The 22,092-nt window shown below is 42.0% G+C and overlaps 1 protein-coding gene across 2 annotated transcripts in view; it reads left to right on the top strand.

The window, feature by feature from the left end:
* frem2b (FRAS1 related extracellular matrix 2b) overlaps nucleotides 1-22,092 on the top strand; it is a 76,283-nt gene that overhangs the window by 23,834 nt on the left and 30,357 nt on the right. For both annotated transcript variants that reach the window (XM_054793235.1, XM_054793236.1), the window contains exons 3-4: nucleotides 11,321-11,467; nucleotides 20,171-20,401. In XM_054793235.1, coding sequence (XP_054649210.1) covers nucleotides 11,321-11,467; nucleotides 20,171-20,401 — 378 coding nt within the window. The remainder of the gene's footprint in view (nucleotides 1-11,320; nucleotides 11,468-20,170; nucleotides 20,402-22,092) is intronic.

Raw genomic sequence — 22,092 nt, 5'->3', positions numbered from 1 at the left:
CGTTTGCATCTCTCACCAGAGATGACTTTTGAATAACTTATCGAGTCTCATCCATCCGTCTCTAATCATGTATCCATCATTAGGGGAGGAGGAACAGTCTGTGCTACTGGCTGTAAATCAACAACAGCAGACACAGACTGTTATTGTGCTTCGTGCGCATCCTTGAGGTGTTTGGAATTATTCTGTCAAAACAACTGCTCCCAGGCAGCATGAGTAGGATCAAGCCAAAAATCCCAAGGTGATACCACAGAGCACAACTCCAATAGAAAACGTACAAGCGAAGGCTTTATGCAATGTCTCGTGCTTCCTCAATCGCTCAACATATAGACAAATAATGTTCCCCCGTGTGGAGTTGTTGTGTCTTGGGTGGCAGATGACTAATTAGGTCATTTGTTTAGCAGCGGGAAAGGAGTAGACTGCCAGGACAAGTTGACCTTTCCTTCCAGTCACCCTGTACAGTATTTCCTTTGACTCTCAAGTCTCCTGGGACACACATAAAGGAGGCCCATTGGAAATAAGAGCCTTGGGAATTTCCTCAAGACCTTTTTGCTCAGTCAAAGGCTTCAACTTAAAAAGTCAACTAGACCATTGTGCAGGAGTTAAACACAGAACGTGAGTAGCGATTTAATGTATCAATGAATCCTCAGTCTGTCTTAACAGTGCTGTTTTTCACGTCATTTCCTTCCAGTAGTCCCTAGATTGTTTATTAAAGGCCCCCATTGTCGTATCTTTCAACAATTTCAAATATGTCTCATAAGTCCCACAGTACAGTGGAGCCCCCACATTTGCCGTTCAGCATTCATGGCCCTGCAAATACGCAGCTGTCTGGTCAGACTTTTTTTTTCTCGTCGAAAACACATCTCAATCACCTTAAGTTGGTAATAATCGAGTATGTGTGATAATACAGGTGAAATGTGCAGCATACATGTTTTTTCAAGAGTTTTATTGTCATATGCACAGTAAAACAGGAAGTTCTGCTATGCAATGAAATTCTTGCAAAATCATCGGCAAGTGTTGAGATTTTGCACTTTGTTTGGCAGCCATCGAACGCAACCTTTTAAATGTGCTGTGAGCTGTATTGGTTTGTGTGGCTACAGAAGCAGTAACTTTGGCAGTCAATCTGGCCTCAAAACTTTCTGATCATAAATGGTTACTGGAATTACAAGCGGCAAGCAGTGTGGGTTATGTAGTTGGTCTTGGAGAAACGCCTTCTCTAGAGCTAGCCAGGCTAAAGGCTACACCGTGACTCAGATTCCATTTGTTCATCAATTAATTCATAATCATTTATTAGTGACGAGTACCTATACTTTACTTGTTATACTTAGAATGGATTTGGTAAGTGAGTGAGGCATATTTAGGGCTTAAAGCTGCATTGTGTCGCGAGCGAACAATGGCCACTGAAGAAGGACGGGTCGGGTTCTGGAGCTGAATGTAATCTTATAGTTACAACTTGGGCTGTCTTTGACTAAGGATTTTCATAGTCCAATCTGATTTTGTCCATAGTCGACTAATATTTGAAGGTTTTTTTAAGAGCAGAGCTAATGGTGTTCCCGACAAATAAACAGATCTCATTGGCTACTTTTTCCACCTCAAAGAAAGAAGCTGAAATACTGAGATAAACAAATAAACACGGTAGGTGTGCAACAACTGTACCTTGAATTATTTAGTGCCACTGAAAGCAAGACTAACAAAACTGGAACACGGTCGCTGTCGTCACACATCAGAAAAGTGCACATGGAAAAGGGACAACATGTCTTGAAAAACAACAACTTACCAAAACTCTCAGCGAGCAGCCTCGTTTCTCTCCTTAACATCCACTGGCGGAAAATAAAATGAAGTTGGCATGGCGGCCTTACCCCTTTAAATGATATTCAATGATGTTCAGCGACGATCCAATGATGTTGGTGGTTGTCGTGTGATATGTAAGAAGATGCTTACACAAGTTGTACTTCACTTTCTGGAGTCATCTTTAACCTTTTCCAAATATTTCCACACTTCCACACAGCAGTCTTCCTAGTGTTCAAAGGCAGTGCTCACCACTGAAGCTGGTGATTTTATTCATGCGTGATAAGTAAAGGTCTGCTGTTAAACACACGCGTCACTTGCTATTCTTTCTAAGCACAAATGATGCTGTTTTTATATCAAAATGGCCTATAACAAAAACTAAAATCTTTGTGAAAATGTGTGCTCAGCAGCGGCCATGGCCACCGTCCATGTAGTCAGAATGGCACAATCTTGAACACCTTGTATTTTTATATGACTGACAACGAGACTGAGAGTCGAATCAGACTCCTCTAAATCAAAGAGTTGAATAGTCGACTATTCTAAGGCAGCCCGAGTTACAACAGTCAGTTTTCTTGCAAATCTGAAATGGGAGGAGAACATACATGTCAAGATAGCAGGAGTGTTTGGAGGAGGGCGAGCCATGTGTCCAAAATAGACATTTTTGTGGGTGTAGCAATTACTGGCCTTGATGTCGGAATTTAGACAGTTGAAAAGTGCTTTTAGTAAGCCCGACTGGGAACATGATATTTTGTGCGAGGCTCCAAGAAGCACTATTGTGCACTTTATCCACTTTCACATATACTCTGTAACTCAGCGCTTGTCCAACGTAACAGATGCCATGTATCACATACAGTACAACAACGTAACATTAAGGAGTGGGACAGGAGCCGCAGTGCTAACATTAAAGTCACGTTTTAACAACATCATGCTAGGTTAGCCTATTTGTTGAAGACAAAAAAAGATCAAACTTCCAGCTCCCACATCTGTGCCTGACTCAGTGCTGTTTTCATATTAGCAGCACGCTAGCTAGTCACCGGGAAAGATTTTCAACACATCAGCAAAACATATGAACATCGTAGCCATCTAATTTGTCTTATTTCTTATGTATTGTATAAAACTATGACAGGAACAACATCAAATTAAAAGCACTAAAGAATACAGACCCACCATCCACCAGTACGAGCCTGGAGTTCTGGATAGTTGGAAGAGGTTCAGGCTTTATTTTAAGATTTGTAGTGAAGCCTGATTTGTGGTGCTCCAGGGACACATATCACATCATTTAAAAAGTCACTTTTACGTAATAAGGGGCATTTCAACACCCTACTCGGCATGGCGACTTTTAACGTAGCTGTAGGGCACAAATGATTGTCCTCCAGGAATTCTGCCCTGCAAGAAGCGGCTGCACAAAAATGTGGCATGACCAGATATCTGAGCAATTCTGTGATCTTTATCAACCTACAACGGCCAAAGTACGGTCGTGTCAAACACTAATGAAAGCCATCACAGCCTTTTTCTGAGCACAAGTGCAATAAGTACAAACCTTGTTGCTTATGTGTTTATGATCCTTCTCATCCTCTTGATGTATAGAGGGCTAAAGGACCTCTACAGAAGCACTTCAGATGTTAATCTCAAAGAACTCTCCCTGCTGAGAGCAAAGCCTCGCTCGTTTTAAGCCTTGCACGGCTCTCTGACCCGGCACTTTGCTTCTGAGGCGCCTTTGGCCTTCTTTTCAGGAACCTCCGGAGTGACCAGAAGGCTCTCACGGGCAAAAGCAGCTGTTTTTGCAGGGTGTTACAATTAACGGCACACAGGCTTGAACAGGAGAAAAAGAGTTTTAGGGTCTCTCTGTAAAATCATCACAGTCCTAAATCTTGAACGCAAGCGTCCACCAACTCCCCACTCATTATTGCTGATACAAGGCTTGGGTAATTAGACCATATACTGTAGCTCTGTTTCTACTGGATTATCTTATCCACTCCACCTTAATTGGACTGCTAAAAAGTATGCACACAGTGGGCTGGAACTTCATAGAATCAAAACACCCTGTCAAAATATAGCACATGGATGGATTAGCAGCAGTTAGAATGGATTTTACTCCAATTGGAATGTAAATATAGATCATCTTCCATAGGGAATAAGATATTCCTTGATAATGTAGACGTTACGTTAGAGCAGAATTCAACTACAATAAGAAATGACAGAATAATAAACCCTTTGAGTTACAATAAGAGCAAGTTTAAGCACATGCTGTAGTGTATACTTATTTTACATTCCACATTTATTAGGGCTCTTGTCGATGCGTCTCTCGTACATAAAGTCAGGTACAAATGGGTTTACAGTATCTGTGTAACGATACACTCAGCTCACGAGGCGAGACGCTACACGATATTAGGTTTGCGAGAACGAGACGGGACGATATTCTAACATTGCTTTTAAGAAAACCACAGTGACAAAATACAGGACCGAACAAACAGACGTTTTCTTTTAACTGAGTCGCAAAACGATGCAGGTGCATTTGAATGTTTTCTGACTTTGCATGCATGACATAAGCATGATGCTTTTAACTGTCTAACTTTTTTTCACAAATTGAAGCAAAAACTAAGTTCAAATAATGACGGCAGTTGTAACTGCGACTACTAATCATTTATGTTGGTGTGTAGCTATGTAAAGACAAATAGATTGCACATTGCAGTAGATTAGTTTTATGTTTATGCTAAAAGAACTACAGTTCGCATGATGCTTGGGAACCAGGTGGAACCCGCACCGGGGCTCGAACAAAGAATCTTCGCAATGGGAGGCGAGAGCGCTGACCACACGGCCAAAAGCCCGGACTGTCGACCGCGTGTTCAGCGCAGCTCTCAAGGCAGAGGGAGTGAGGTTTACCAACGTACACTTGCACAGCCCCACAGGCTGGCATCCGTTACACTGGTACCAGGAAGTATTCAATTTCTGAAATAGATGTTACTATCATGTTTTGATAGAAGTCTTATGCAGCTATCAGGTTTTGATCTGGCACATCTTAAGTAATTTTGATCAAATGTATAATTACAACAGCTTCTTCTTGGACATTAACACCACGGTAGCTGTTGAACTTCGATGGAAAAACCGCTACGTCTCGAGCGCGTGGCACTGGGAACACCCAGGTAGGTTAAATTGCAAGGTTTATTAACGTGCGGTTCCAATCCTGCCTCGTGCACTGCCACTTTCATATTACATGTATTATCATTCTTAGTAGCGATGCCATAGTTCACAGTCTGATTGGCTTCTGGCTGCCCTGTTCTCGCAAGACAGCTTTTCTCTAAACGAGAAATATTGTCACATCTTGCGAGATCTCATGACACCCCCAGTTTATAACAATCCCTCACCACTCTGTGCTTCAAATGTTGTGGCTTCACTTTATCACAGTTTTGAAAAAATATATTACAGTAATTCATCAAAAAATGTTAATATATATTAATTAAAATAACCATCTTGAAGCATAATAGTGGCTAATCCATCCATCCATCCATTTTCTATGCCGCTTCTCCTCATTAGGGTCGCGGGGGCATGCTGGAGCCTATCCCAGCTGACTTCGGGCAACAGGCGGGGTACACCCTGGACTGGTGGCCAGCCAATGGCAGGGCACATATAGACAAACAACCATTCACACTCACATTCATACCTATGGACAATTTAGAGTCGCTGAACTAAAATACAAATACAAGGCACTCGTTACCAGAGCAGGAAGTAAAAAAAACAAACCAACAAGCACCCCTCCCATTGCAAATGTGTGAGTCTATATTATGCCTTATTTATGTCTAACATGTCTTATTTTGTCTTATTATGTCTACTATATTGGGTAATATGAGGGTAAAGGTGACTTTGGGGTGTTAGTTCATGTCTAGAGGGCTCTTAAAAAACATTTTTAGAAGGTCATAAACCGGTGTTCAAAATATGAAAATATTTGATTTATATATAAAGACTCTTACTTCCTGGAAATGAACTTATCACGGTTGGGTCTGGTACCAATTAACTGCGATAAACAAGGGATTACTGTAGTAATTTGGGTGTAATTAACGCAGAGAAACAGCACTGACATTACGAATCAAAAAAGAAAAATGACAATTAAAATGTATAAAATGTTGGAATATTAATGTTTCTTATTTCTAAGATGAACTAGCATAAAACTGGAAAACACTCAGGCATCATATTTTGGATTTAACCTTGTGCAAGATGAGACAGAACAGTTACAGTTACAGGGCAGTTTTTTTAGAAAACAGCCTGACAAGAGATCATTTTTCTGAACAATGAATTGAAGTTACTCAATGAGTTTACTCACTTCCACAACAATAGCAGTACTGTTTGGCATGGAAGGTCACATAATAAGCATGCGTGCCTTCCAATCAAGTTATTACAATCAGTTGCACAGCCGAACCTTGAAGTCAGCTCAAACATTCTACTCCAATACAGTCTATGTTAATGAAACGCACACTCTGTGTCACGCATTCATATGCCCTCGGTCAACTATTTGTCACCTGTCACAGAAACCTTTAGCATGCAAAGCCCATTTGCAGCATATGACCATTACGTATTTTTAGATGTATTGTGTCTGTTCAATAGGATCCACAGCCCAGTCCCAATTTATCCAGCCTAATCAGTGCAGCGCGAAGCCCGCCGGACTGTCTGCTCGGCTGAATGAACAGACGAAAGGTCCGCTGGGGATGCACGATGGTGACCAAATAGGGGCTGTCTGCAAAGTGCATGCTGGGAGGAGACAGGGGCACCAAGCTGGCACAGACTAGGACCCCACATTCTTTGGCCGCCCTCAAAAGGATTCTGTCATTCATCATACGCCCACTGTGTTAGTGCACAGAGTTCACACTCGGCGCTTTTGTGCTCAGGTTTAAACAAGGCAGATTAAGGTTAAGGTGCATGAGTAACACGCCAATCATTTTCACGTAGTAAAACAGTAAATAGCAGGATTATGTACAAAATACAAAAGCAGTTGCCAGGAAACTTTGTGGATGGCTGACGCATGGGCCAAGGAAAAATGTGTCACATTTTGGTGAGGATCTGGACAAAGATGCAGATTTATCAGTTCAGGAACCAGGAAGTAGTCTGCTAGCAAACAAACTGTGCTGTACTGAGTGACGTTCCATTCTACTTCGATATGCTCAGTATACGTCGTTCCTTTTTGCTGAGTATACTTGCATGACTGAGAATCACTCTGCCACACAAGTTATTAGTGCAGGTTCTGAAGAACTCCTGACGGCCTGTGAATGCTTTATTTGAAAATACAGCATGATATAAGCAAATGTGCCATGTGTGAGCTGTGGGGGTGAGGTCATGCAGGTTTGCCGCAGTGAACCCGACAGCGCGTACGCTAGAAATGCAAATACCGCCCACAAAGTGCTGGTGAAAGATTAACAGTTTTCTATATGGGGCCCCTTTCAAGTGGACTTACTTCCACCAAACCCTGCTTATCTTAATTAGAGAAAAAATCTGGAGGAGTGAAGTGGGGCTCTGGAAACCAGAACCATCCCCACCCTCCGCCCGCCGCTAAGGCCTAAACCTTCAAGTTAATGTTTGCTCTTGTTCTGAGTAAACTTCTAACGTGAATTATGGCCTCTGAGCAGCCAAAGTGCTACTTTGGGATTAGTTGGGTATTAAAACTCTAGTAATTGAGCCACTTTATGTCTGCTATTTAGTACACTAGTTTTAATCTTTTCATCAGAATATTGTAGTAATGCACACAAAAAAAACGTTCATTACTTTGGATTAATCACCTCCTCCAAGCACCAAGAGGAATTTTTAGCTTGTTTCATTCTGCCAGTTATTTCTCATATAAGAATATACAGTATGTGGAATGCACCATAGACATGGCATCTAATGAAAGCGTCACTACCCCCAGCCGGTTATTAATGATAACCAGCACACTGCAGAATAGGAACAACCAGAACAACTCAAAAAGAATCCCCAAAGCCTACGGTGTCATCGTTCATGCACGGCCACACGCACAGGGGTACAACTTAGATGGGGCGTACCATTCGTGCAGTCCTTCCTCCTGACAGTTATTACAGATCGATTAGGACCAGTATTGGAAAGTAAGTTCTTGAGATCTGTTTTTGTGGAGATATGGAATTCAGAAGTAGTTCTAGTCTTATCTCTGCATTGTCTCGGAACATTTCCTTTATTTCACAAGATCTTTAAAGATGTCCTGCAACTGTGTGACTTCATACTTGATATATTTCCTTCCTTCACAACTCAGCGCTCAAACAAGTCACGTTTACTGGTGGCATGTTCTCCTCTCTGCTGGCATTAATCCGCATTGGGGCTGGGGAGTGTGGCGGGGGTGGGAGTGTCCTGTCATGCTCGGGTCACCTGTTTTCAGATTGTGGAACACACAAGAAGCTAAAATCCACCACTGATTGTTTGTGATTTATACATATTTCTATATATGTATGCAGCTGCCCAATTAGGTAATTAGGTATAGTTACATTCCCAAAAAAGTAATTTAGTTAGTAACAGAATTACTCATTACTTCATTAATTACTTCATTATGTGTAAAATAATTCTGATTTTTGAGCTGCTTTCATGGCCGAGTTGCATAAAGCAGTGATTCTCAACTGGTGGGTTGGAGCCGTTTTCAGTACGTCAGTGGGTTTGCCTGGGCAAAAAAAAGAAATAATGCAATGACCCGATGTTTGTGAATGCACCTCACAATCTCATCTGTGCTTTTCGCTTGCTTCAAGGTGCGTGTCATGTTTATGGGTGACTTTGTCAAGCTTGAGCGGGAGGAGGAAGGACATCGAGTGGGGACTTAACATGCCGTCCATCCGGCACACAGCTGCAGATATCTGCTGGAGAAGAGCTCACCTTAAAGAGGGAGACAGCGTTGCACCGCTGCAGCTCACGTTGCGTTGCAAACAGTCCTATTCAAGTTTGAGTTGAAAGATTTTCCGCAACTTGGGTCACCGCTTGTCATTGATAGAGGATGGTGGGTCCTGCAACCAATCCAGTTGAGAACCACTGGCATCAAGGGTCGGCGGTGCCACTGAGAGATCTCTCATGAGATTATAGTTACTCCCACGTATGTACACTTGACATGTATGGCCTTGCCTTTTACATCAGTGATGATGAAGTCGTGTCTGTACTTCCATCCTGAAAACAGCAGTTTGAACTCACCAGACCGCTTCCGACTCGCCATTATTGCATCGAGCTTTCTTGTGTTAGCTTTCTTAGTAACGCCGTTGATGCAAATAAAGTGCTTATAAGAGAAAATATGAAAACATACCGGGGAGAGGCATGCATTTAAATACAATTTTAAAAAGGAGCTCGAGGGGAAGTAGGTGTCTACATTCGTTGCTCAGCACGCAGACAAACTAATCGTCCCTCCGTGTGCACCTGTGGCAGCTTGTGAGTGCAATGCGTGACAGCTGAGGGGAATTGGTGCGAGCGATTGGCCGATGACTGAGAAAGAAAGCGTCTAAATTTACACCCACTGAACTGCACAATTTACAATAGCCGTAATTTGATGGCTGACTGGACATGGAAAACTGCTAAAATGACTCACAAAAAGTATCTTTGAAGTAGAATATGATCATTGTTCGATCCATGTGTCTTGTTTTAGCCCTTTCAAAGCCTTTGGCGTGACTCTTGACATCGTTTTAATCAAAGAATGGGCACATCATTAACTGTATTTGGACACAATGGCAAAGATATTGATTATATTACCAATTCATGGTGCATTTACATATAGATCATTCATCTTCATCGCACAGAAGAGGAAGAAGAGGATATGAAGACAGATGCTCTTTGCTCCCTGTAGCCTTTCAGCCCAATTAGAGCTTGGGGTCAACAACACTGTCTGTTCTACTTCTTAGCCAAGAGCAACCTTGATTTTTCTGATGGAGGCCATTAGAGGGCAAGGTACAATCTGTTCTTTTAGCATTCTCCTCAGTCCTTTTCTTGTTTCGTATTGTTCAGATCGGGTGTAAGATAAGCAATGATTATCCGTCTGTTCGTTGTGTTAGTACTGAGACAAGAGACAAAAAGCCCTCACTCGATAGAAGCACCAAAAAAGTCAGGTCAAGAACAGAATGTGCAGCTTGCTCATGATTTGAGTTTGTACACTTGATGCCAAAGTCATGGTTTAATGGTTCATTTAGCCACTCGATTTTTGACCTGCGGGCAGAATTTTTGATCCATCTCTTACAGTATCTCATCAAAGTGTGTACCGTATTTGCCGGACTGTAAGTCGCATCAGTCAAAAAGTGTCACGAAGAGGAAAAATAACATAAGTTGTTGCATTTATTTAGAAATGTATTTCACAAAATTAAAGACCAAGAACAGACATTTAATCTGGAAAGGCAGGTGATTCCACTACGCAAACAAGCTGAACAGGTGTCCGATATGTAAACACATGAACAGTTATTCAACTACACAATAGCACACGCAGCAACGGGCTGAATGGGTGTCCCATAGGTGTTGGATTTCATCTTACCCTCCGCAGCTTCCCAGTGCCTGCAGCATTCATGCAGCCCCCGCATATTTGACTGTAGGCAGGACACAATTATCTTGGCCCTCACTTGTGTTGCCAGCTATTTACTTTCTATAGCGTTGTCCTTTCAGAAGATATGCTGTAATAAAGATGGTTGCTCAAATGTGGAGGGTGGACTGTACCTAATATCTGTAGTGCCTCAGACCTTTTTGTCCATATTCTATATTTTCATGTCTGCCTGAAGAAGCGTGCAGGTCAAAGGAGCAGGTTTACGCACTCAAAACGTGCAAACTCATAACCACACGCACCTTCACGCCTAATAAAGCCCTCGGTGTCAGAGTCTGACCGCGCACGGCGGGAGAGGAAATGGAAACAGTCGGGAGGTGGCAGATTTACTGAGTGTGACATCCAGGTTGGGATGGGGGGGGACGCTAAAGATCCCCAGTCATGCCGAACACAAACAGCCCCAACAGTGTGAAGCCACTGAACCTTGCAACCTACCTTTTTTTGTACTTGTCACTCTTATTTCCAAGCTGCCAGACGTTTGGTGGCTTTGGTAACCGCCAGGTCTTCATTTTTGCTCGCTCCCTTTCCAAGCATGATGATTTTTGGGAAGCAATCATTCAGACCGTCTGCTGCAGCTAGAGACTTTTAAAAAGTGCTAGTTTGCTGCGGTTTTTCACTTGAAGTCATGGTGCCTGTGCACAATCAACTTTTGCAGACTGACGTGTTCTCTGCTGCAGCTGTAACACTTCTGGTCTAAGGGCTGCAGCTATGGCCTGGAGGAGTGCTCCCTCTGTATTTGAACGCTGCTTCAAAAGGCAAAGGATGAATAGTACAAGTTCAGACAGAAAACAGACCCCTTTTATCTTAATTAGAACTGAAGCAATTAGATGCTACAAACTGTTCGTGCTGTATAAAGGTTGGCACCCCCTTCATACCTCCCACTGGGGCTGGAAGCCAAGGGCAAACCAAGTAGTATTTTTAAAATGTGAAATGGAAAGCCCCTGGTTGGCGTACCAGAAGCCTCTTTTACAGTTGCCTTTTGTCTTGCAGGAGGGAACAAACTGAGGAACCAGCAGTTTCGTCTCAATTGGGCTTGGATCTCGCTGGAGAGGGAACACCATGTGGTGGATGAGGAGGTCAAGTTCTTGGAGGTGGTGCTCAAACGTCGGGGATACCTGGGGGAGACCTCCTTTGTTAGTAAGTCTTTGTCACATGCAGAACCAGATATACAGTAGACCCTCATGTATTATGTACTACAGTGGTTCCCAAACAGAAGCCACGTACCCCCCAGTCCTGCACACTTAAAGAGCCACTTAAAAAACCTTTTCATCATAATTCACTTGACACATAATTAATTGGTGAATTAATTTTATAGTACTTCCCAGTCAAAAATGGGTATTTTGCAGTGTCACATTTTGATAAAGTTTGACATGAGCGCTGATAAGTATGTAGATAAGTCATCATACTACATGTCTTTTATGCCAGTCTCATGTTGGCATCCTGCCATTTCAATTGCTTCAATTTGAGACTCACTTTTTTGGCCTCTCGTGATGGCTCTTGTTTAAGTCTGCATATTCATTGAATACCACATTGAAGGGGAAAGTTTAACAAACAAGGTAAAGCAGTCAAGGAAGTAGTGTCATAATAAAATATGACATGGTGGCATAATAAAATACACTAAAACAAACAAATATGAACCACAAATAGCATACTCTTAACTGAATAATGTCCAACATCTCAGTTTTTAGTATGCATATATTACTTGAACTGCTGTCCCTCTTTGCCTCCACATTTTATGTTTTTTAAACCCAAAAAGAGAAGAAGTAGTAGTAGTAGTAGTAGTAGTAGTAGTAGTAGTAGTAGTAGTAGTAGTGGGTTAAACAGACTGAAAAAATAAATGCCTATATTTGTCACAATTTGGAGTTAAACTTTCTAAAAGTCCTCGTTCACTCAATTCAAACAGCACGCCGGCCACGACCTTTATATCTAGTACAAATAAAAACAAATACAAATACATTATTGCTCAGTTTAATAATATGATGTGTTATGTTACCTCATAAGGTCCCTAAAATACTCCAATCGCTGCCACTGCAAGCTACAACCACAAAACAGCATTATTATCTTTAGAAAGGCACAATGCTTTCACACAGCTCTTGAAATGCATCTCATTGGCTGTGCAGGTGTATCTAATGTAACGTCAGTTGAGTGTAAAGCTATACAGTCTCTGACAAACATGAGGACACCCTGACAGTTTAGCAACTCATTTTATGACAGTACACCTACAGTATGTGTGAGCTGCGGCTCATTCATTCCAACAAGTCATGTGACATTGTGAAGCAAAGGGCTTTTGTGCGATAAGGTCATCCCTCGTTTATCGCTCTTAATTGGCGATAGGTGGACTTCCGAGAAGTCGCATTCAGTTAGAAGCAATATATATAAATAGAAGTTTATTATAATTGTATACATAATTTGTATAATTCTAATTTCAGTATACAAAACCTGCTTATGACCTACTCACCCTTATGCTCGGATTACCGAATATTGTAGACATGATAAGCAGTAATAAGACATAACTAGATGACGCAATGTCAGTAGACATTGCGTGTGAATGCTGAAAAGCTGAAGCAAAACTGAAAAGGTATGAAAATCGAAAATTTAGGAGCTGTTTGGAAGCTGAAGCTGGACTGAAATGCTGTGGAAATATGTTAAAACGTAGAATGAAAGCAAGAGTAGTTTGGATGCTGAGCTAGCTGAGCTCAACGCTGGAATTGAACCAGGGACCTTTTGTATATGAAGTCAAAAAAACACATTTGTTCTTATATAAGCCACACCGGTATTTCTTGTAAAATTCCAAATGCAACAATGTTTTACATTTGGTTAAAGTATAAACTGTGATTGATGTTGCTCACTCAAGTGTGTGCAACGACAGCGACAGGGTTAGCAAACGCAGAGAATGGTGGGCGTGTTTTGGTTGTTTCCTGAACTTTTTTTTTTGCCCTTATGATGGACCATGTTAGTAATAGCGTTTTCCAAATTACATATTGAAACGATTAGTTGTAGCTCTGCAGTATATGAGATGTCACAAGATTAGAACATGACCACACGGGAAATGTAGTTTTTAGTCACATATTAACCGCAGCGGTGTATAAGCCGCAGGGTTCAAAGTTTCAGAAAAAAGTAGCGGCTTATACATCGGAATCTATGGTAGTCAATTTTAATTCATTTATGAACCAATTCGTTTTTGAAAAACCACAATAGAGCGAGGGAGCGATGTTCGAACCGCGACGTAGCGAGGGACGCGTGTACTGTAAGTTGTTTAAATGTGATCATGGCATCCCTGCAAACAAGAACCAGTTGATAGTCAGCTCCTAAATATAAAAATGGAAGAATCCCTGCATCACATAGCCCACGACACCCTGCAAGAGTAGCTGGCCATACAAATCCCAATCTAAACAGCCACGCATTCTGTTTCTTAGTGCAACTGAGGTCACAAACTTTACCCCCCTCTTCACAGACCAACATTTACGTACGCACCATAAGGACATAAAGCTCCCTTAGAGACCGCATGCACACAAGATGGAGGTCAGCTGAAGCCTTTTAGTGGCCGGAACCAAACAAACAATAACATGTTTAATTAGGTTTATGAGTGGATGTTTTTGTGTCACAATTACTGTCCATAAAGTAGAGGTTTAATTACAGGGCCCTGCCGTTAAAGGTCAAATCTTGTAGCGTCATTAACAGCCCTGCTTCTATGTTCTATCTGTGCACCTCTCGGGACCTCTCACTAACTAATGCAACATCTCTGAGGTGATATGCAAATTCCTGACCTTTGTTAAACCTTGCACACAGCTCAACGCAGTTGCTGTTTGAAACAAAGAACCTTTGTGCAGATCATTAAAAAGCGTCAACAGAGACCCCGCAGACAATATGGCGTGAAAGTGAGGTGTGAAATTGAAAAAGAGGCTTATTTTGAATTACTTGCATTGATAGGAATGTGGGAAAATAATGAAAAGGAATACGAGAGCTGAAACGCTGTATGATTATCCCTGGTGATGTACTGGCAAATGAAAACTAAACAATGTCTAAGGAACGTGGGTGGAAAATCAAATTGCTCTGATTAACTGGAGCATCGCTGCTGTTTTATTAATGGTTGCATTATAAATGAAAGAAATGTTACTTTGAACTTTGCGATCACGCGGTATTAAATGTCTGAGGAAAAGCAGTGAGGCTGCTGCGTGCGTTCAAATATACCAGGGGTATTCAACTCAAATTCAAACATTTCCCCACGCTAAGGTCCGGTGCTGTGAACCACTGACGACCGACAGGATCAGGATACTGGAGACTGGATTTTTTCAGTGCCACAGTTTGTGCCTCCAGAGGGAAGCTTGAACATACTGTAAATAATGCCTTGTGGATTTAGTTTTCTATTGTCCCCGGCTACTCTTGTCTCAATCTCCTCTCACTTCTCCACCATTGGCGGTGGCCACGGCGAGAGACGGCAGGAGTAGCAAGCGGGCGGGCAGGGGGCGGGACATATCTCTCTTCTTTCCTCATAGTTTTCCCTCGTCTCGCTGTCGTCTCTGTCCGTATCTATCACTCGTTTCTATCTTCTTTCCCTGTATGTCTCACTCGTTTCATCTGTCTCTTGTCACAAGGTTTAGGGCCACGGTACAGATTTGACTGGCCGTGTAGCATCGCGTGGGATGGCTTAACTCGCGTGCAATTGGCCGGTGGATTTTCTGAACTTATCAGCCAGTACCGTAAAATGTAAAATAGATGCACCAGGCAAAATAGAAGCTTCCCGTGAAAACTTTAAATACTTATAATAATGAAAAATAATAATTAATAATGGGCAGTGAGGAGATCGGGTACTCCGGTTTCCTCCCACATTCCCAAAACATGCATGTTAGCTTCACTGGAGACTCTAAATGGTCCAGAGGTATGAATGTGAATGTGAATGGTGGTTTACCCCGCCTCTCGCCCTAGTGAGGATAAGCGGCATAGAAAATGGATGGATGGATGGATGGATGGATGGATGGATAATTAATAATCATTTCTTGACTACAGTAAACCCTCGTTTAGCAAGCTTAATGGGTTCCAGACCTGACTGTGTTAAGTGAAGTTGTACGAAGTAGGATTCCTTATTTATAAATAGAATATTGTCATAGTTAGAGCATAGAAAACCTGTTTATAACCTTCTAAATATGTTTTTTTTAACATTATTAGAGCCCTGGAAAGATGAAACAACACCCCTGTAGCCACCTTTACACCTGCGTTACCTGGTATAGTAGACAAAAGAGAGGGAAAGTTGCAAGGGATTATGGGTCACCGTCCAGCCAAGCGACACGTGAAATTCGTGCATGTCAAATTTTGTGCTCGTGCGTGTCATCGTGCACACGCTGGCTTGACACGATCCCAGAAAGTTGAAAAATGTTCAACTTTCCATCACTGTCGCCCAGACGAGGACCAATCAGCGGGAGTTTCATTGACGGACCAATGAGCGGACACGACACTATTCAGTACGCTCATGTAAGTTTATCTTCAATACTAGCAAGACCCGGTACTAGCAAGAGTACACCATCACATGGGCCACTTTTCCTCCTCTGAACTACTTTGATATCCCAAAACTACCTCCACATCCGACAGCCAATCAAAACCATGGCAGACTCGTAATTCTCTGTGGATGTGAGCGTGTCGCTAACCGGTGTTACTGGCCACAGCTGCTCGTCGAATCTCGCGTGCAGCGTTTGTTATGCGTTGGTGATGACTTTCGCCAATCGCAGTCGTTTGTCGCCGCCCGTGTGTGGAGCCCGTTACTGTGTAGGTCCAGGTCCGTATTGGCCCAGTCAGTGATCCCTGAAATATACAATATGGTAGGGGTGTTATGGTACGCCATAGTCAAAATGTGTTACAGACCCTGGTTTTAAGGTCATGGTTCCCACACGGTTCTGCTGTACAACGCCGGCACACTGCTTTCGTCTTATCTACTCGTCTTTGTCCGTTTACGTATTTCACAGTTTCACAGGGAAGACCAAGCGTTCAAACAGGAGACTTTAATGACAAAAGAGGGTTTTCAAGCTCTTGCTTCTCCTCGGCACTATCGCTAGCCATGACTCCCGCCTCATTTAATGTGTGTAAAGGTGAACTCTGTTCTCCTTTACTTCATACCAAAAAATCAGATTTGAAATACATGCAGCATTACACCACTGCTGTATCGGCATCAAGTATTGAGGCCTCCTAATTCATATTTTTTTGAATCACTTCCTGTCGGTGTAAGAGCCCCACTACTTGTTTGTCCTTGTCGTGCACACAAGCTTTTTGCAGTCTGCAGCTTTCATCCGACGAGTGAAGAGTTAATGAGAAAAAGTGAGCGCAATAAAGCTGCTCCCCGATGATGGAAAGATCACAAACGTAGAAATTAGATAAGTCTGAACAATTTTGTCCTTACAATCCCCTCAATAGCAATAAAGCTTTTATGTTGTACATTGCTCACTGGATTGAGCACAAGCTTAAATCCCCAGGGGGAGATTTACACACAACCTCTCAGTAAAAAAACAAAAACGTAATTTCAGACCTGACTAAATGAACAAGCATAGCTTTTTTAAGCCCTGCTTCTTCCTACTCCTTGTCAGACACTTTGATTTGTGCAAATGTAAACGTGAATTCATCTTGTTAGGCATGTTCAAAACAAACAAATAAAATCATTACTGTGCACTCTGTTCTGTCAATAATATTACTTTTGGTACAGTAATTATCATAATTATTCCAAATAAATAAAAACTAACACCAACTAATTAGCATAAGTGTTGCAAGCATGGGAGCAAATCAGCAGTGGGGAGCTTCCATCCATTTCCAGGGTAAATTTGAGTGAACGCATCACGTGTTCCATGCAGTATTTTTTGTACGAGGGACACTCCTGACACATTCAGATGTGCAAAGCAGACGAAAACAGACTACAGAAGTGAAGTGTTGTCCCTCATTGCGATGAAGCAATTATTCCACCATGACTCTAATTCTCAAAGCACAAACAGACCACCCAAGCGAGCCAGTGGGATCAGTGCAGCACCATCTCGTTACCGCTGTGATGAAGTTTTAGGATGAATCCCATCGTTCTTTTTCCTCGCTTCCACTCCCCGGCAGGGCGGCTAAGGTGGACCGTCTTATCTCAGCTCAGCTGTGCTTTTACTTTTACATTTCAAAGAGCAGGTGAATAAATCAGTTATAGTCTTCCACGGTAAAAACACCAAATGTATGCCTTTTCTTAACATCTTTCTTCCTCAAACAGAATTATGTAACTTTTTCCTTTTCATATTTTACGGCAATCCCTTCTCACTAATATTTTGTTTCTGGTGCCACCCTTAGCGCCAAAGTTTGTTCACATGTTCTCCGGTGGCACCCCCAAATGGCAAACAACTTTTAAATGGTCATTTTTGTATATTTAGCAGGGGTACCGTGAGCTCTCATCACACAAAATCTTGCGAGATTAAAACATGACGACATTTCTCGTTGGGAGAAAAGCTGAATCGCAAGAACAGGGCAGCCAGAAGCCAACCAAGACTGAACGATGGCATCGCTATGAATGATAATACTGTAATATGGAAGTGCTTTCGGCACACCTTGCAGTCCAACCTACCTTGGTTTTCACTGCATCGTCAGCGAGCGACGTGTGGCTCTTTTTTATTCCATGGAAGTTAAACAGCTGCTTGCTCCTTGTTGATGTCCAAGCAGAAGCTGTAGTGATTCCACATTTGATCATTTTTTACTTAAGATATGTCAAATCAACACACGTACTGTAGATGTCGGACTTGTCTGCACCCTTAATCTATTGACGCTCATTGCATTTGGCTCGGAGCCAACTTTCAAGTACCGGTGATCACCGGTTCCGTTTCATAGCACACCTCATACATAGAAGAGATGCGTGTTGACAACTTAGCGACATGGTTGCTATATTTAGCGAGTAAGGATGCGCATTTATTCTGTAATTTAATAAAAGCCATCTACATAGGTGAAGAATCCACCGAACAGGCGAGGGGGAGTGAGCTCCACTTCCTTAACGCTGCACAATGGATGAGTGAAAGCTGTTAAAAAAACCCCTCCACAATGCAACCCAACCCCTGAACGACAGAGCCAAGAAAGTAGAGCTTGTACACAATCCAGGCCTTCCCTCCTGGTGAAACACGCATGGATGTCAAAATGTGGCGCAGGGGCCATTTGTGGAACGTGGCTCATTGCAGAAATAAAATAAAGAATAATTATAATAATCAATATAATCATACATAAATAAAGCATAATAAAGCAGGTTCAAGACTCTTCTGCCTTGTATTTAGCAAACATCAACTTGCTTGTTTTGTTTTATGAATTCGCTCATCTCCGTTCATTGTTTGAGTTCCTTGCTGAATCCATTCCATAGTTTAATTCCGCGGGTTTGTAAGTTTTTACGTAGAATTTTCCTCTAAGATCATATTTCTCCTCTCTTATAGAGAAATACTGTATGATGTTATTGTTAACTTCATGCATTATTTTAGCAGTTGGAAAATGTACTAAATCAGCAAATTTGAATATGTGTGATTGTAAAAATGAAGGGTTTGTATGTTCTCTACACTCAGCATTATGAATGATCCTCAGCCATCTTTTTTGCACTACATTGAGTGAGTGAAGATTGCTTTTAGAATGATTGAGCCATTTCTCCACACAATAAGTTAGATATGCTAATACCAAGGAACAGTAAAGAGTTGAAATGTTGCTTTATTCAATATTGAAGTATTTCTCGCCACCTTTTGTTGTATATTTTTTATATGAGATTTCCAACTCATTTTTTCATCTATTTGATCCCCAGAAATGTATTTTCTTTCACTCTTTCAATGTCCACTCTGTCTATTTGTATTTGATCATACGTGTCCTTTCTATTTCCAAATAGCATTATTTTACTTAAGTTCAAGGATAATCTGTTTTTATCAAACCATGACTTTAATATGACCTTTTCATACTTGACCTTTTCATGAGTTCTTGTGTGCTTTCCCCAGAACAAATAGCAGTGGTATCATCCACAAATGATACCAACTTTAAGTCCTTTGTCACTTTAAAAATGTCATTGATATACAAATTGAACAGTTTTGGTCCCAATATTGACCCCTGGGGTACTTCACATGTGATATTTAAACTTGCAGATGTGTATTCTCCTGGCTTTACAAATTGCTTCCTGTGTGCTAGGTAGCTTTTAACCCAATATTGTCTTAAGATTTAAGTATGGAAAACTACAAATGATGCATCCAAAGTGGGTCACTGGTGCTACCCAGGAACTTTGGGGGAAAAAAACAGACAAACAAACAAGCCCCGGTTTTACAATAGGCAAAAATGTGCATGTCTCCCATGACAAGGCACAAAAGAGTCTCAAGAACCCATGGCCAAAAACACACAGGAAGTGGGCCATTCAAGCTTTAATTTATTCCATCATTCCGTTGATCGCCCTGCGGTGGCCTGCCATGTTTCCAATTTACTGCCAGACCCCTGCTGTGTGTTGAGTGGTCACTTTGTAGATACAATGGAGGTGCTGTGCGACATTTTACTGGCCTCTGTTGTCTACGCTCAACGGGAATGCAGCCAGCATCGTAAGCCGTGGTCAAACGGCTCGTAGTTGAAGGTCAAACGCAGGGTTCAGACTGAGAACCATTGAGATTGGGGGATTAAGCAAACCATAGCTTGGTTTTATTGATGAGTTGATTTGTGACTCAACCAATAGTGTACACGTGTTCACTTGTTGCTAGGCAGACCTTGTTCATCACAACCATAGGCAAATTCATTGGCATATTGTGTCTTAAAAAGATTGAAGGAGAAAAGAGGGTATTTGCTGTCCACTTTTTGTTTTTGGTAGTAACAGCCCTTTTTTGTGTCCTCTCTCAGGTATCGGCACCAAGGACGGAACGGCGCTCAAGGACAAAGATTTTCGAGGAAAAGCTCAGAAACAGGTGCAGTTCAATCCCGGACAGACCACCGCCACCTGGAAAGTCCGCATCCTGTCAGATAGCGAGTATGAGGTGTCAGAGACCTTCCAGATTGTTCTGTCTGAGCCTGTAATGGCCGTCCTTGAATTCCCTGAGGCCGCCAGCGTGGAGATTCTGGACCCCGAGGACGGTAATAATTTTTTCACATGACTGGATGTAGTTGTTTGTGCAAGCTAACTCCTGAACCGCTGCACACAAAAGGGTGAAAATTTGTCAAAACATGCACCCGACGGTGTTGCCTGTGCCTGTTATTAATAGGCCGTTTACCCGAATCACCATGAAATTTGGTACACATCTTCTGTGTGTCAAATTTGAGCAGGATTGGTTGAAAAAATGGCTGATGAGCATAATAAGCACACTCCCGACATCATCCAAAAGTGGAGCTTGACAGCAGAACCACTTTGAACCATTTACCAGTAAGTGGTAAGAGGTCAAATACATTGTGTGCAGGTTGAACTCAGATTTTTGGCCCAATTTTTGGCAATCATATAAAAAACAGCTCACAGAATGCAACTCCAGTGTCTATAACAGCCTTGGACAACCCAGCTGCAATTACACAGTAGAGTACTTGTGGCTTCTCTGAGCCCTAGCACAGCAAAACCCACTAAAGCCAGAGAAATAACAACTGGATTTTATGGAAGGTGGGTGCAAAAACTAAATGAAAAAAATCATCAAGTCGCGCGACCCGCTGAAGGAGCACCCTGACTTTGGCCAAGGACTTAAACTGATGTTTATGAATCCAAAACTGGGAATAATTTAGAAAACTCTTCTGTCCATCTACCTGCGGACAGCGCAGCATTAATCCTAACAAACACCAGACCACCGGGAGGAACACAAAGCCTTTTGAACCCAATTGGATGATGCAAAACCTAATCAGGCTACATTAGGGTCAACAAGCAAGCCGCTTTCATGGCAAGGATATCTTTGCGCTGGATAAACAAGGTTGCAAGGAAGTGGGAAAGGAAACAACCACCGCCTCTGCATGTGAAACGGTCATGAAATAAATATGGGAGGCAACAACAAATGAACAGTGTTTCTGTAAACAGCTCCACTGTACCGGGGCTTCGGAGATAGGAAAAGTGCTTCGTATGAATATGGATAGCGCTTCTTGGCATCCCAGAGGGCTTTGCCGGGTGAAAAAGGGGGAATTTGCTGTCAACAATTTATGCAAATTAATGTGTTGAGGCACTAGTTTGTCTCGCTGAACATGAGGGCTCTGGTGGGCAATCAGCCACAAAGGCACGCGAATCACTAACAATGTATAGATAGCATGTACATTAGTAGCCAGGGGCGGTGGGCAATCATTTGTCTTTTGCTGTAGATTCTGACATATATTATTTTTAATTGCATTTCCATAGCTGTTTTGTTATTCCCACTTTATTATTGTGTTTTATTTCTACCTGTTTGACTCACTATTGCCACTATTGTCTTATACTGTACTGCATAAGGCGTTGCTGCTATTTGAATTAGCTTAATTTGAATGAACATAATTGACTTAATTTCCCTGAGGATGCACGCGCAAGGATCAGTACGGTTCCATCTCATCTAATCTAATGTCAACGTGTGTAAAGGTCTTTGTTGAATTGGATCGTGGTCATTGTCATGTGTTTATTAGCTCCACCCAAAACCAGAGGTATTGTTTTTTCCACCCCTGTTAGTTAGTATCTCAGCTATTTCAAGTTGTCATTGTGGATTGCAGTATATATTATTCAGACAATAATGGCTGTGTGTTGAGTCAGTTTCAGTGGACAGTGCTATACACACCGCTATACAAGCTGTACACTGACTGCTCTAAAGTAAGCCTATACAGTATCCATGTTT

Source organism: Dunckerocampus dactyliophorus, chromosome 12 (assembly GCF_027744805.1).
Source record: "Dunckerocampus dactyliophorus isolate RoL2022-P2 chromosome 12, RoL_Ddac_1.1, whole genome shotgun sequence".
Lineage (NCBI taxonomy): Eukaryota > Metazoa > Chordata > Actinopteri > Syngnathiformes > Syngnathidae > Dunckerocampus > Dunckerocampus dactyliophorus.
This window is presented reverse-complemented; position numbering and strand designations above follow the sequence as displayed.